Source organism: Azolla caroliniana, unplaced genomic scaffold (genome assembly GCF_043228905.1).
Source record: "Azolla caroliniana isolate FFs.n. ecotype wild unplaced genomic scaffold, voAzoCaro1.0.p SCAF_13, whole genome shotgun sequence".
In the NCBI taxonomy this organism is placed as follows: domain Eukaryota; kingdom Viridiplantae; phylum Streptophyta; class Polypodiopsida; order Salviniales; family Salviniaceae; genus Azolla; species Azolla caroliniana.
In genome coordinates, this window is record NW_028230448.1 from 15,339,447 (window position 1) to 15,354,535 (window position 15,089).

General features: G+C 40.7%; 1 protein-coding gene across 1 annotated transcript; it reads left to right on the plus strand.

Annotated features, from left to right (window-relative positions):
* Positions 1-6,838: 6,838 nt before the first annotated feature.
* On the plus strand, positions 6,839-12,964 carry LOC147856306 (P-loop containing nucleoside triphosphate hydrolases superfamily protein). Its single transcript, XM_087329365.1, has 12 exons — positions 6,839-7,403; positions 8,016-8,101; positions 8,354-8,363; positions 8,508-8,570; positions 8,906-9,019; positions 9,718-9,779; positions 10,082-10,136; positions 10,249-10,450; positions 11,061-11,167; positions 11,241-11,296; positions 12,294-12,386; positions 12,644-12,964. Exons 1-12 carry the CDS (start codon positions 6,887-6,889, stop codon positions 12,776-12,778), a joined length of 1,500 nt encoding a protein of 499 aa, XP_087185491.1. The 5' UTR covers positions 6,839-6,886; the 3' UTR covers positions 12,779-12,964.
* Positions 12,965-15,089: the final 2,125 nt, after the last annotated feature.

Below are 15,089 nucleotides of genomic sequence, written 5' to 3' on the forward strand. Positions count from 1 at the left end.
TTGGTAACATGTGTAAACGACCACATGCTTAGCCACATTCGTGACGCCAAGACGCCCAAAGAGGCGCGGGAAAATCTCAAGAAGATTTTCACCGCGGACACATCCGTGCGCAAGCTTCAACTCCGGCAAGAGTTGAACAACATACGACAAAATGAAATGTTCATGACGGAATACACCGCCAAGATCAAGAGCATTTGCGACTCTCTTGGCTCCATCAACGGTAACATCGACGAGGACGAGATGGTGCAAGTATGCTTGGGTGGCCTCGCACAACGATTCAACCCGTTGAGAATGGAAATCTTGGCGAGAGATACCCCTCCCTCGTTCTTCAACCTCCAATCAATGCTATTGGTTGAAGAAAACCACATTCAACCAAAGACCAACACATCGGAAGGACAAATGCTCTTCTCCGATACGGATGGTGCCCATAGACAAGGTCGACGCGGAAGAGGTCAATTCGACCTATCCCACGAAGGGAATTCACAATTTCGGCAAGGAAACGGAAGCCCTCGAGGAACCTTCACAAGAAGGGGGAGCTTCCATGCCGAACAAGGTCGGCGAACGACGCCACCTACGTGCAACTATTGTGGCAAAATCGGCCATCGCGAAGAGGAGTGCCGAAAAAGACGAAGCGAGTCAGCCTCGACAAGCCGACAACTCACAAATTACGTTGCGAACGCGGAATACGCGGACTACGACGGACTTTAGCGAACTCTATGATGGCCTCCAATCCCGCAAACTCTGCAAGCACCTCCAACTCCGAACACTCGTGGTTCGTAGACTCCGGCGCCTCGCACCACATGACGTCGCACCAAGAGTGGTTTTGCGACTTGCGAACGCCGGATCGACCCGACTACATAGAGACTGGAGACGACACTCCGCATCCCATTGGGCACATCGGCGATGTCCCATTCGGGAAAGAAGGGGAGCAAACTTGCATCAAGAATGTCTTGCACGTGCCCACAATAACAAAGAATTTGGTCTCGGTCGGCCAAATCGTGGAGCAAGGCATGCAAGTCCGCTTCAACAATGAAGGTTGCTTCATCGAGAAAGACGACCGACTCATAGCCAAGGGACGGAGAGATGGTCGCTTGTTCATCCTCGACTCGAACAAGGTAAAATCGGCCATGTACGCCTAAGGTCTCAAGACCGAGACAAACATCGAGTTGTGGCACAAGCGAATCGACCACGTAAACCTCAAACGGCTTCGCGAAATGCAATCAAAGGGAGTCGTAATCGGACTTCCAGCCTTCGAATCGAAATGAGTCGACCGAGTGTGCGAAGCATGCCAACTCGGCAAACAACATAGACTCCCATTCCCGAAGGAGAGCTCTGCAAGCAAAGGCCTCCTTGACATAATCCACTCGGACGTATGGGGACCGGCTCAAACGCCGACGCTCAGCGGATGCCGCTACTACGTCACCTTCATCGACGACCACTCGCGCTACGCGTGGATATACCCGATGAAGAAGAAGAGTGAAGTGCTCTCTCACTTTCAAAGGCTCAAAAGCCAAGTGGAGAAAGAAACCGGTCGGCACATTCAATGCCTACGATCGGACGGAGGAAAGGAGTACTTCTTCGACGAGTTCACCTCCTACCTCCAAGGTGAAGGCATTCGTAGAGAATTCTCATGTCGACACACTCCCCAACAAAACGGGGTAGCCGAGAGAAAGAATCGGCAAATACTCGAGGTAGCACGCGCCATGATGTGTGAGAAGCATATGCCGAACTTCTATTGGGCAGAAGCGGCATCCACAACCGTCTATCTCATGAATCGATGCACCACAAATAGCGTGCACGAGCTTACTCCATACGAGATCTTTGTTGGAAGGAAGCCCATCCTCTCGCACCTCAAGATGTTCGGAAGCATTGCGAATGTACGCATCCCAAACGAAAGTCGAGAGAAGCCCGATGCGAAGTCGGAAGAATGTATCCTCATAGGATACTTGTCCGTGAAAAAGGCGTACAAGTGCTTCAACCCTTCGACCCGAGAGGTGCGGATAAGTCGCGACGTCGTTTTCGACGAATCAGCATCTTGGTATAAGCTCAATGCGACTCCATCTGACCCGATCGAGGAAGAGTTGAACGCCAACTCGGCCAAGTCCTCCACCGAAGGACAATCCAAGCTCTACTGAGCTAATTGGCCCACAAGAGCCTCCACGCGATGAAAACACGTTGCGGCCAAGTCTGACATCGGACAAAGGCAAAGGTAAGATGCCCGAATACGAAGTCAAGGTCCACCCCGACGACCGTGATTCGGATGATTGGGCTCGCTCACTAGACAGTGAGTTCGGTGTACCCATCATGAGGACACCCGAAGTAAAGAAGGCACTCACATTGACAAACGAGAAACTCCGCCGCTCATCACGAGCGAAGACCCAAGTCACTCGTTACGCCTACAACGAGTATATGGCTCATCACTATGCCCTCGCGATGAAGGTAGTGGCCGAACAAGAGCCCGAGGATCCAAGCCTTCGTCACAGGCTTGAAGGGGAGAACAAAGCCGCGGAGAACCGCACAACGAAGCCGCGAAGCCGCGAAGAAAGCCGCACAATGCCGCGCAACAAAGCCGCGGAGAACCACGCAACGAAGCCGCGAAGACGCGAAGAAAGCCGCGCAACGCTGTGCAACGCCACACTGATGCCGACGAATCCGAAGGAAGCTAAACCGGACGTTGGACGCCTCACACTTGAGCTTGAGGGGGCGTGTTGAGATATCAAGCTCAACTAGTTTAATCTAGTTAGTCAACACATGTAACTTAGTAGTTACCTAGATCAAATCTAGTTAATGTATTGACCTTAAGCCTTTAAATAGGACCTTGTACTTAAATGGGATATTCTAGATCCTCCACTCCTTAGTACATTGAATGTAGGACTTACACATAAGTACCTATGTTCTACCCACACATGTGCACCTTTGCACATGGGTTGTATATATACTTCATTGTGGGTATTTTTGTATGTTGATGACACTTTTCAATATAGCCAATCATCCCCCATTTATCTTTGTGTTAAAGTGTAACTTCCTCTCTCTCTCTCTCTCTCTCTCTTCCTCTCACACACTCTCACGCGCATATCATACTAATCTTCCGCTGCTTAACGTAACCATATAATTAGTCTCTAATTAACCCTAGTTAATTACCTAATTACTTAACAGAAAGCAATTCTAGGCTTTTGCATTGTTGCACGAAATTGCTCTTTGTCGTTGTGGAACCACTTTTTGTAGATGCTACGTTTCCCGATGCGTGGTTGTGTGCTCTAGATTTAGAATCTTGCTAGCCACTACGTGGTATTAATGCCACGCGTCGGGAACAATCAGTACTTGCTTTTCTTGAACTTCGTGTATGCACATGCACTTTAAATAGTTGTTAGGAATATGTCCTTGCTGTGGGAGGAGCCGACTATTCAGTTGAGTAAGAACCGACAATCGAAGACAAGGAGTAGACGATTGGTTTGGTTGAGTGCTGACAGTCGATGACATGGAGGGTCAACTTAGAGAGAGTCAACAGTAGATGATCCAAGTTGAGGACAAGACTGACTAGTCGGGCCGACCGGATAGTCGACGACAAGGCCGATTGGACAATCAACACAGGAGTCGGCTAGTCGAATCAATTAGTTGAACAGTCGGCTGATTAACTACTACTGTTATTACTATAATAGTAGTTAATAATAATAGTAGGGACTACATTTGTAAATAACCCATATGGTGTATAAGTGTAAATACAGTTAGGGCAAAACATAGTGTAGAACAGAAAGAACAGAATAATGTAGAACAATGTGAAGAGTTGTGTAGAGAGTGGGTGATAGAGAGAGAGCGGCTGTAGAGTTGAGTGAACTTGCCAAGAACCCTAAGTGGTTTTCCTCTAAGTATTAGAGAAGAGTTGTAACTGTTTTCTTGTATTCTTTGTTGTATAGTGGATCTTTGTCCTGTGGTTTTTCTTGTTTAGGGTTTTCCACGTAAAATTGTGTACTATGCATACTTCATCCATTTGCTATTTTCTGTTTCTGCATTGTGTATTTCTGCATAGTCATCTCACAGATCTACAATCCCATCTCTTCAAACTGGTATCAGAGCGACAAATGCAAAGATGGAAGGAATTGTGAGTGGATGTCCATGAATGATGGTCCTAAACTTGCACAACTACGCAGATTGGAAGATCAAGATGGAAGATCTTCTCATCATCAAAGATCTGTACGAGCCCATCAACAGAGAGCAAATACCTAGGGGGGTATTGGAGTTTGAATGGAAATTCTTCAATAGGAAGGCAGTGACCATCATCAAATAGTGCATAGGTGTCAGTGTCCTTAAACATGTGGAGAATGACACAAATGCTTACAAGATGTGGCAGAAGTTGCTAGAGCTCTACGAGAGGAAGAATGCCCTCAACTAGATGTCTTTGATGAGAAAGATAGTCAGACTGAAGTACAAGGACAGAGGAAGCATAGTGGAACACATCAACACATTCATGGGGCTAGTAAACCAACTTGCGGCAACCAAGTTTCCCCTTGATGATGCTATGTAGGCCCTCTGGTTGATGTGTACCCTGCCTGACAGCTGGGAGAATCTGGTGGTGACTCTCAACACCTCGTGTCAAGAAGAAAACCTATCTCTACAAGTGGTAAAGACAAGCATCTTGAACGAGGAGACAAGAAGGAAGGACAAGGGTGTCCTATCCTAGTCGGAGTCAAAATTGACTCAACATCCTGACAAAGGAAGGAACAATCTGTGTATTGAATAAAATTTCTTTAGTCAACGAGCCTTCAAGTGAAAGGACTTTTCCCAACTTGGATTCAGCAACGTTTAGTTGGTTGCAGGTTGGAGGGTGGTTTGAATCGTATGATCTTGAATTCTGATCGAATTTTCGTCCGTTTCCCTTCTTATTTAACGTCCAAGAGTAGGCAATGCTGAGGCCACCCTTCCTGCAATGTGTGCAATACGCATTTGACCCTTTGTCCCGCGACTTTGATTGTTATTAGTCATTTTCCCTCCTCGGCCCGCTTTGATTGCGACTAGTTCTTTGAGCCGTTCCCTTGGAGAAGTGTGCTTCAGCATTGAAACTCTTTTGATTAGACCTACCCGATTGCTTTGTCGAGCTGTTCGTGACGGTGTTGCAGTTTTCCGCGCTTGCAGGTCGGATTAGGTGGGACCACGGGGGTCCCGGACCAAGGAGTCGGAGGTTGGAGGTCTTGTGCTATGCCGACTTCGGCTTTCTACTAGATTGGTTCGGCTCGGTTTACTTGGCTTGGTCGGCCGATTCGAGTATGGCCGATCAACCCTATCCGATCGGGTCGACTCGTCCGGACCCTCGTGTGTTGACCTGCTAAGTGGTTGGTCAACACCTACAACGCTTTGTTCCCATTGACCGAAATGACAATACACGGAGGAGGCAGCGGCACAAACGCGCTCTCCACCAAGTTCCCGGGGAAGTAAGCAGAGTGTTCAGCCACGTAGATGGCGACCTTACAAGCTTACAACGACGTGTGCGGGCTGAGGCTTGACCTAAACCGGACCTCAGGATGGATAGCAAATGGGGTAGCTACAATGAACGAGGGTCTCTGGTAGATGCAATGACTTTGCCTTATGACGAAAGGGGTATGAGAGCGCTCAAGAAAACATAGAGAGGAGTAAAAGAAAGAGAAACCCAAACAATGGTAAAGGTTCCTTCAGTAAAATAGAGAACAATATATTAACAGAAACAACTCCTATACAACAGAGAACAGTTAGTAGCCATGCCAACTTTAAGAAAAAACTGACAATCCCCCAAAAACGACCAACCCCTCAACAAACATCAACCCTCCCCTTTTACAACCCTTTTGGAGAAAGGGGAGCATCATTAAAATGAGAAGGCTTTCAAATTCATCCCCTCAAATTCTCTCCTTGCTTTCCTCACTCGTCTCTCACTTTCACCTCATAAGTGCGAACCTAAGTACATACTACTATTCTCTTTTAGTGCACCTTTTCACACTTTACATTTCGTATCTACTTTTTCTAACATGTAGGTGCACAAATATTCCTTTGTATGTACACATTTACAGATGTCCAATTTACCCCCTTTTGTAGATTTTCTCGCCGTTGTCGGAAATCTTCATGAGAATAGTCATGTAGAAGACTTCCTAGTTTTTCAAGAGGCTTGGGAGAAGGGCAAGGGCTTTGATTTCTTCTTCAAAGTTCAAGCTGTGGATGTGGGAGGTAGTCGGTTCCGTCTCTCTCATCTTCATATTGAACAATTGCCAAATTAGGATTAGTTTTGATGAGTTGGACTTTTTCTCATAAACAGATTGTAGTTTCTTGCACAGGGCGTAAGTGGCCGTCTCCTTGGCCATACTAAAGTAGGGGTTTTTGGCCAAGGGCCTCCGAATGGTTGATCTTGCTATTACGTCCCTTGTAACCGCCATTTGTCGGCTATCATCGATGCCGGCTTGACGTCGTGCCTGATTGCCTCGATTTGGCGTCGGATGATCAGCACGTCTTGCATCATCTCCTTCCAGAGGGCAAAATTTCTGCCGACGAATTTCCTAATCTCACAACGGGTGGCGCGGTTATCAAAGCCATCATTCTTGTGGAATTGAGTACCTGACAACGGCAATGAGCCGGTGCCGGATGTCGAGAGGAGAGAGGGAGGAGGCAACGGCAACAAGCCGAGCCGAGCCGAGCCGAGACGTGTACAGATCATGTGTTGTTCAGGGTGTGCCAAACCTTAGTTGGCACACTGGCACACTGACACGTGGCATCTCAGGGAGAGAGAGAGAGAGAGAGAGAGAGAGAGAGAGAGAGAGAGAGAAGAAGAAGAAGAAGAGTGGGGTGTGGGCAATTCATGATATGGTGGAATTAACCAGAGACACAGACAGACAGACCAGAGAGACAGAGAAGAGAGAAGCGGAGCCGAATGACGCCGATGATCATGCAGATGGATCATGGCCTCCGTTTCCATCTTTCCCATCATTCATTCCCATGCGCAGGCCAATCTGTGCTCCTCCCTCCTCACGCAACCCTAAGAAGACATGGAAACATCCTTCCACAGCTCATCTCACCCCCATTCTCGTCAAGATTAACCTCTAGCTCTCTGTTCGAGTTCGCTTCTGCACGAATCCTCAATGTTCGCTCTTCGTCTTCGGAGAATGATGGTGCATATGCGAAACAGCAAGAACAAGGAGACGGAAAAGAAGGGAACGATGATGAAGAAGCAGAGGAAGGAGAAGAAAAGAAGGACGGAGAAGGTAACCCTAATTCTGGAGGTAAAACTCGTCCCAAAGAGTTCAGGTCTTCATGGGATGCTAAGGATTCTCAAGGAAACGATTATCTCTTCACCCTCGGTCAGGAATCGGCCAACATGAACATTAGTGTGGGAGCTCGCCAAGGCGTCGTTGATGATCTTTTCGTTGGAAATTTCCTTGGAAAAGATGGTATTCATTGTTTCTATTATCATCGTCTTGAAAAGTCAGTTTCTTTTTGCTGATTATAAAAAATGCGGCATATATGCATGTAATTTTTTGCTTTAGGTTTATTTCTGACGTGTCTGTTGATACAGCCAGTATTTTGCATGTTTTTTTCTCTCTTTTCATTACTGATGATAATTTGATATACACGTGTGTGATTTCTTGAGGCTCATGTTCCGATTTAATGTTGTATATGATTAGTTTCATAGTATTACTAATCCCATTTATCTTTCATGTTCTGATTTAACAATGTCGTCAATGGAACCAGTTTTTTGTTATGGAATTTTTCAATATAGTACTATTACTATTCCATCCTCATGTTCTGATTCAATAATGTTGTCAATATAGCAGCCATTTTGTATGACTAGCTAGCTTCATAGACCTTCAAATCTGGCACGTTTTATGTTCTGAGTGAACAATGCTGTCAATATAGCAAGTATTTCAGATGATGTTTTCTATATAGTATTACTAATCCCACTTATTTTCATGTTGCAATCAATCTTATTATCAATATGACGAGCATTTTGTATGCTTTTCTTGGCATAGTTCCACTAATCCTGTCAATTTTCTTTTGGACAGCCGATATAGTTTTCGCATATAGGCAAAAAGTTACAAGGTCGTTTGAGCATCTACAAGGGGATTACTATATAGCACCAGCATTTATGGTATGCTACAACCTCCTTTTGTTATTCACAATCCCATAGAAAAAGAGAGGATAATTGTAAGAGAAAAAGGGTTGGTTTCATATGGATAATTGTTTCCAATATGTGCATTTTGTTTCAATTGAATGTGGTTTTGCATGACAACCATTCTTCTTGTCAACAAACTATAGGTATAACATTCAAAATTTTCCTAACCTTCACTTCTTAAGTGCATTCATATGAACAAACTGACCACTTTCGTTTGTGTTCTTCTAGGAAAAGATTGGTATGTAGCACCTCCCTTCACCTCTTCAAGTATCTTTATCCTGGTGGAACTTTATAGAAGTCTTCTTGTATTACATTTCCATTCTTTCTACTTATTAACTCCATGTTTTTTCTAAGGGCATGATGTTGCTTTAATCCGTTTTAGTTGTTCATATTGCGAAGAATTACATTGCTCACCAGCTAGATTCACGAGTTCCCCTTATTCTTGGTAAATTTTCTTTTCTTCTGACCTTCTATGCGATCTGAGTGCATGCATATGGATAAAATGAAGCAAATTAGTGAAAACTCGAAATGCTCCCATCCCCATATGAGGTATAAGCTTTAAACTTGGATTTTCTAATTTAATGTTTATGTTATACCCCTTCTTAAACATAGACAATTATCGTTCTTTTTCAACAAATTCTTGTTTTGATGTAACTTTGTTAATAATTTTATCTGATGGGTTAATGAAAACTTGTGTGCTGTAAGTGATATGCCGTCAAAGCTTAATTTCACTTACTTTGTTAAAAGGCTGTTTTAGTTATTTGATAATCTATATTACAGGAATATGGGGCGGAAAAGGTCAAGGTAAATCATTTCAAACAGAACTCATTTTCAAGGCTATGAAGCTTGAACCTGTAATAATGTCTGCTGGAGAGCTTGAATCAGAATGGGCTGGTATGTATGAAGTCAGGTTTTAACTATACATTTAATCTTGCTAGATTTTAAAGATTGTAACAAAGATATTAGTCTTTGTGAATGGCGAAAACTATGTTTTTGTATGTAATTATTCCTCCCATTTTCTGATAATGTCAAACCTTATGCTCTTTTCCTAGTACCCGTGTCTTCATTTATGACCGTTTTACCCCTTAGTATAGGAAATTTCATGCCTGATACTATTGAATCAGGTATGATTTCTGAATCAAGGAAATCATATTCTGTTGGATGATGGTGGACTCCTGTGACCAGATTTTTGTATACATATATGTTTGCTTTGTATCATGTTCAATGATACCCTTGCAGTTGTAGGCTGTGGTGTAAATGGTTAAGACAGTCATGATTGGTCACAATTTAACAACTTTGTCCCTCTTTGTCTCTCAAATGTTTACTTCTAGTTTTTTGTATTTCTTTCAAATTTTAATTATTTCTACAACTTTTTACATTCTCATAGTTGACAATTCTAGCCGATTTCCAGAGAAAAATTAAGTCTTATTTTGTTGTTTCCATTCTTTCATTGTTTGTCAATTTCAGAATAATTTTCATTCCTTTTTACTCATTGAGTCCTTATTGACACAATTTTTTGTAATGTATAACCTCTGTTGAACGTTGTGGTATTATGTGCCAAGTTAAAATGTAAAGTAAAATGTTCTATGTAGGGGAACCTGGTAGACTTATAAGGGACCGATATCGTGCAGCTTCTCAGGTCATCAAGAATAGAGTATGGTTACTTCATGCTCATTTCAATCTATGCTATTTGTCTTATATAATGAGTCATTGCTAATGCATTCATCTTTGAACCCTCCACATCTCTTGTCAAGAGATTAATTACTTCATATGTTTATCATGTTTACTGCTCTAAATATACTAGTAACCTTCAAGAGATTTGCATGAAACATATCATGTGATCAATAAAAAGTGAATTAAGAAGTGAAAACTAGTCATTCAAAGCATGTGTTTCATATATAAATGAGAAATTCAGGTTAATGCACGTTTCTCTTTTTTATCATTATTTTATTATAGGGACACTTGAGCTGTTTGATGATTAATGATTTGGATGCCGGTATTGGAAGATTTGGTATGCTCTTTTAGGCAAGTCTACATATTATTTTGAGTTGAAATGGCTATAGACCCATTTAAGATCGAATCTTACTTTTCTTGTGAATGAATGTGGGATGCCATGGGCTCAGGTAACACTCAGATGACAGTAAACAACCAGATGGTGGTTGGAACATTAATGAATCTTGCAGACAATCCGACACGGGTCAGTATTGGCCAGGATTGGAGGGATTCGGATATTGTGAATAGAGTTCCCATCATTGTCACTGGAAATGACTTCTCAACTATATGGGCACCATTGATCAGGGATGGACGTATGGCTAAATTTTACTGGTAAATCTCTCCTATTTGTGTCCTCCATTTGGAACAATTTCCTTATTTGAAAGCATTATAGGAATTTTGTTGGATAAAAGCTGAATAAATCTGTTTCTATGTGTTGATAACCTCTCCTTGATGCTGTTTGGCACCACGGAAATTTAATGGCTACAATTACAATATACACATAATGTAGGAAATGGCATAGAGGCATAGATGTTAAATGTGGTTGCTTATTTTAATATATCTATATTTCATGGTCGATAGAAAGGTGATGTCTTATACTAACATTTAGACTCTTTCAACTGAAGACCTCAGAACATTGGGCATGTGGCGCTATATCAGAGCCCCTAAATGTGAAAAAAATCCTTGAATATGGCTTTACTTCAGAATATAGCCCATACCAATAAACCTCATGTGACAAACATCAATGTGCTTGATCCTCTACCAGGAAGAATTGCAATGGGAAACTGATTGTTTCTCAGCAGTACATACATTATTTTTGAAGTAGATGAATTCATGGTCATTAGATATAAAATTCATAACTCATGGGGTCTTGTTCTAGACGGTAGAAATTCTTCATTTGCCACATGGAGACTCAAAGCAAAATTAATGAATGGTTATGCAGGCAGCCTACTCGTGAAGACATTTTGAATATAGTTTTCCAGATGTATAAGAAAGATGGTCTATCCATGGAAGCCATTGGTCTTATCATCGATACATTTCCAAATCAAGGTATAATTTCAGGCAGCCTTTACTCTTTAATATTAATCAAACTATTGCTAAAACAGTTTTTTTCTCTGTGCAGCATTAGATTTCTATGGTGCACTAAGGTCTCGTACATATGATGCACATGTTTTGAAGGTCAGTGAGAGAACTCGATCCAGATTTCTACATTCTACTTGCCCATATAAACAATAAAAATAGGAGAAATAAATTTCTCACCACCTATAAAAAGAGCTTTAAGACTGTTGTTTCTATCAAAACGTTTATATGAAAGTGAATTGGGCTTGCTCCCTCTCATCATTATCCTCATCATCCATATCCAACCTTTATCATTATTCCTTATTATGAGGATGAACACATCATTCTTTTGATCTTTCTTCGGTTCTTTCCTGGGTGACACTGATCTTTGTTGTATGGGACAGGTCACTGGAAAACACCTATAGATTTCAGACTTACATATGATACCGTAAATCCACTCAGCAATGCTGCGACCAGAGTCCACAGATATTTGTATTTCATTGAATAAGAATAGATAGAAATAATAGTTCTCTACTTCCGAGGGAGCAACAGGACATTGGAAGCTTTGTGAGCTTGACAAGTCTATTAAAACCTTAAAGAGAGACATTAAATGAAATGTCATTCCTGCATTCCTCTCAATTGTAAAAATTTCACTTCGAAGGCAATTGCCAGGATTACATGCCACAGCTTCATTGCAAAAACAGTATGTCTCTGATGACATCCATTTCTTCTTCATGATGGTCCTTGATTTGAACTTCATTTCATCCATCTGAGCCTCATTCACAGGAGTTCTTCCATCCTCATTTCAATGGGCCTTTAATGCACAAGGGAGCATGTAACCATGTTCTCTGATCTTCGAGGTTCTAGTTCATTCCCTAAAATATTGTAAGGATCAAGGCATGATTGAGGAGGCTTAACACTTTCGTTTTCAATGATCAATGCAGTAATATAATTCGCACTCATCATTCAAAAGAGATCTTTTTATGGAAGTTCTACTTTGTGAATGTAACATGCACCACCTGGTTGAGTGTCTTTCATGTTTTGATAGTGATCACGAGAGTGTATTCTGAGTGTTGTATATTAAAATGAGAGAGAGAGGTTTTCCTATGATTTGTAGTGGGTCGAAGATACTGGAGGTGTGGAGAAACTCGGACAAAATCTCTTTAGAGGAAAGAAGGATGAAAAGCTTACAGAGTTCATTGCTCCACAGGTATGCCTAGTCATCAAGACTGCATATTATCTGCAAATGAGATTGTTATAAAGTAACCATTCAAATTTGTGTGCGTATTGAGAGGGAGAGAGCACCAGTAATATGACCTATTACAAAATGAGAGTGTGTATGAGGTAGGACAACATGACCCTTAACCTTAAACAGAAGCAACCTATTTCAAATTCTTCCTAGTATTAAAATATAATCATTCATGTATATACACAATCACTCACATTTAGAGAGTGTTATTGCAACAGCAAACAATTGACGATCTTATTGAAGCTGGGCATTCGCTTGTGGAAGAACAAAGGATGGTGAACAAAATGCGTCTATCTGATGAGTACATGAAAAAACAAGAAGGGGTGGGAATAGGCCTATCCTTGGGTGGTTAGTTTTTTGGCTATATGTGTAACTTGTATCCTTTGTCTTTGTGAAGACAACAATATTATTCTATTTTTCCATTGACTAATTTGATGTCTTCACAGTGGGATGATATTTGCTTTCCTTTATGTGAGTATCATTAAGTCATTGTATTTATTTTTGCCACTTGCATTTAAAATAGTGGAGATTTGTTTATGCAATATCTTGTTGTTGCTCAGGTGGTTCAAGAGTATCTGTTTGTTTTGACGTGTGGTTACTAGTTTGATGCCTCTAACTGTTTATGTCCTCGGGCTGCCTTTTGGACGTTTGGCTAAATTTTGGTTCCAGCTTTGATGATGGTTCTTACATAAAAAAGCAACAGTTTTTCGATTAATGGAGCCCCTGTATAACACTTCCCATAGTGAATTCCTAGAAATTTTCTGCCCTGCCAACAAGACAATTCTCTTGCATGTCATCATCTTTACGAAAAACCAAAATAACAACGCAGAAATATTTTCATTTGTTAGCATTTTGTGTATTGTTATCCACAACAAAAAATACAGCTTCTCATTGGTCTGCGCGTATTGCAGAAATATCTTCCACTTCACAGTTTCTTATTGGATTTTCTTTATCTCCGCAATATATATTTTTATATGGTACTATCAGGAAATAATTTCGACCTGTCTAGGATATTAATGAATGCTATCCACCTGTAAATACAATGTTAAGTTGAGACACATTGTGCACAATTAAAGGGTATAATATCCTCCACAATTGATATGAAAATGGCTTTGAAATGAGCTTGGTTTTGCACTCGTTTTCATCAAATATGATCATTAAGAAGTTAAATATCAAATCATTTTCATTGATTCTGAATTTGGGCAAGTGTTGGTTCATTCATTCACTAGTAAACATGAAGTTGGATGATATTGGGCTTGCTTGTATCAATTTTGTCAATTAATCTTGGGTTCAATAGCGAAGTGATAGTTACAATATACACATAATTTGTTACGAGTAGTATACTGTTATATGCACTCATTAAATGGTTGATTTTTTTTCAAAACTATGTTGCTTTCAATTCTTTTAAAACTGCTTAAAATATTCAAGTTCGCGTTCTCAAAGTTCAGGAAAATTAATCAAGGTCATGTTGCTTTCAATTATCTTAAAACTATGCAAGGATACTTGCTTGGTTTTAAATTTATTTATTTGTTGATTGGTCAAAGTCCTCACTCTTGATCACATGAAAATTAAGCACATAATTAGTACATCAAATTTCTTTATGCAAAGTTTTGAAGATTAATTTAAACGTTGGTAGGAATTGGTCGTGTGACTTCGAAACTTAACTTTCTATTGTTTTGATAGGAAAAGCATTCAAGATCATTGGGCTGATTAAGCTAATCTATTATTATTATTATTATTAAGTGTATCCTCCAAATGTCTATATATTGCCTATAATCTTTCTTACATGGTATGCTTAATCTTAATTTCCCTATGATTTGGAGCCTCAACTTTGCCCGACCATTACCTTGGTCATTTTGAAAATAAGCAAGTATACCTTATTCTAGTTTCATCTTATACATTTAAATACATCCTAATACTTTCTTTTGACAAAAACAAGTACAAGTTTGCTTCATAAAAAGGAAGTCACATGTGGGTTTCTTGTGTTAATAACACATTCATTAGAATTGGAAACACTTTCATCATCATCTAAAACATAAATGAACAATGGGTCCTTTTCTTCCAAGGCAAGAATACATGCATCAATGAAGGAACGAAGCATTAAACATTTGAAAGATGCTTATTATACTAACTCTCCGAAAGAGCTTTGGAAATTTGATAGAGCTACATAAAACGACTTGCTCTTTTGAATTTTTGGCTTATGGGAGAAGGCTAAATAATAAAGCACAAGATCATGGATTTAGACCGTTATTTCACATGTTTGCAACCCAAGTCCATTATTGGTGGGGATTCATTTCACATGTTTTCAACTCAAGACACCATAACTTTCCCCTTAAAAGAATGGCTTTACAATTTGGCCTTTTGTAACCAAGGCGCAACCATCCAAGAGCATGCAAAGTTTATGCTTTGAAGGCTTTACAATTTCACTTTCCAAAATCCAAGGGTCCCGAAAGACATGCCAAGTTATGTTTTCCCCTAAAAGATGTCATTCCGATTTCACTTTACACAGCGTGATGGTTGAATCCTCATTGCATATTGATACGTGACAATTGAAAGTACAATGCATGTGATCACTTGACGACAATGAATGTATCATTAGATCCACATATTGCATAAATAGGTTAACGACACCAATTGTTTAATAACATATTTAGTTATATTTAT

Coding starts and splice junctions, on each gene's coding strand:
- LOC147856306 (XM_087329365.1), top strand. CDS start 6,887: ATGACGCCGATGATCATGCAGATGGATCATGGCCTCCGTTTCCATCTT. Junction 8,571..8,905: donor ACGAGTTCCCCTTATTCTTG/GTAAATTTTCTT, acceptor TCTATATTACAG/GAATATGGGGCGGAAAAGGT. Junction 10,137..10,248: donor TGCCGGTATTGGAAGATTTG/GTATGCTCTTTT, acceptor CCATGGGCTCAG/GTAACACTCAGATGACAGTA.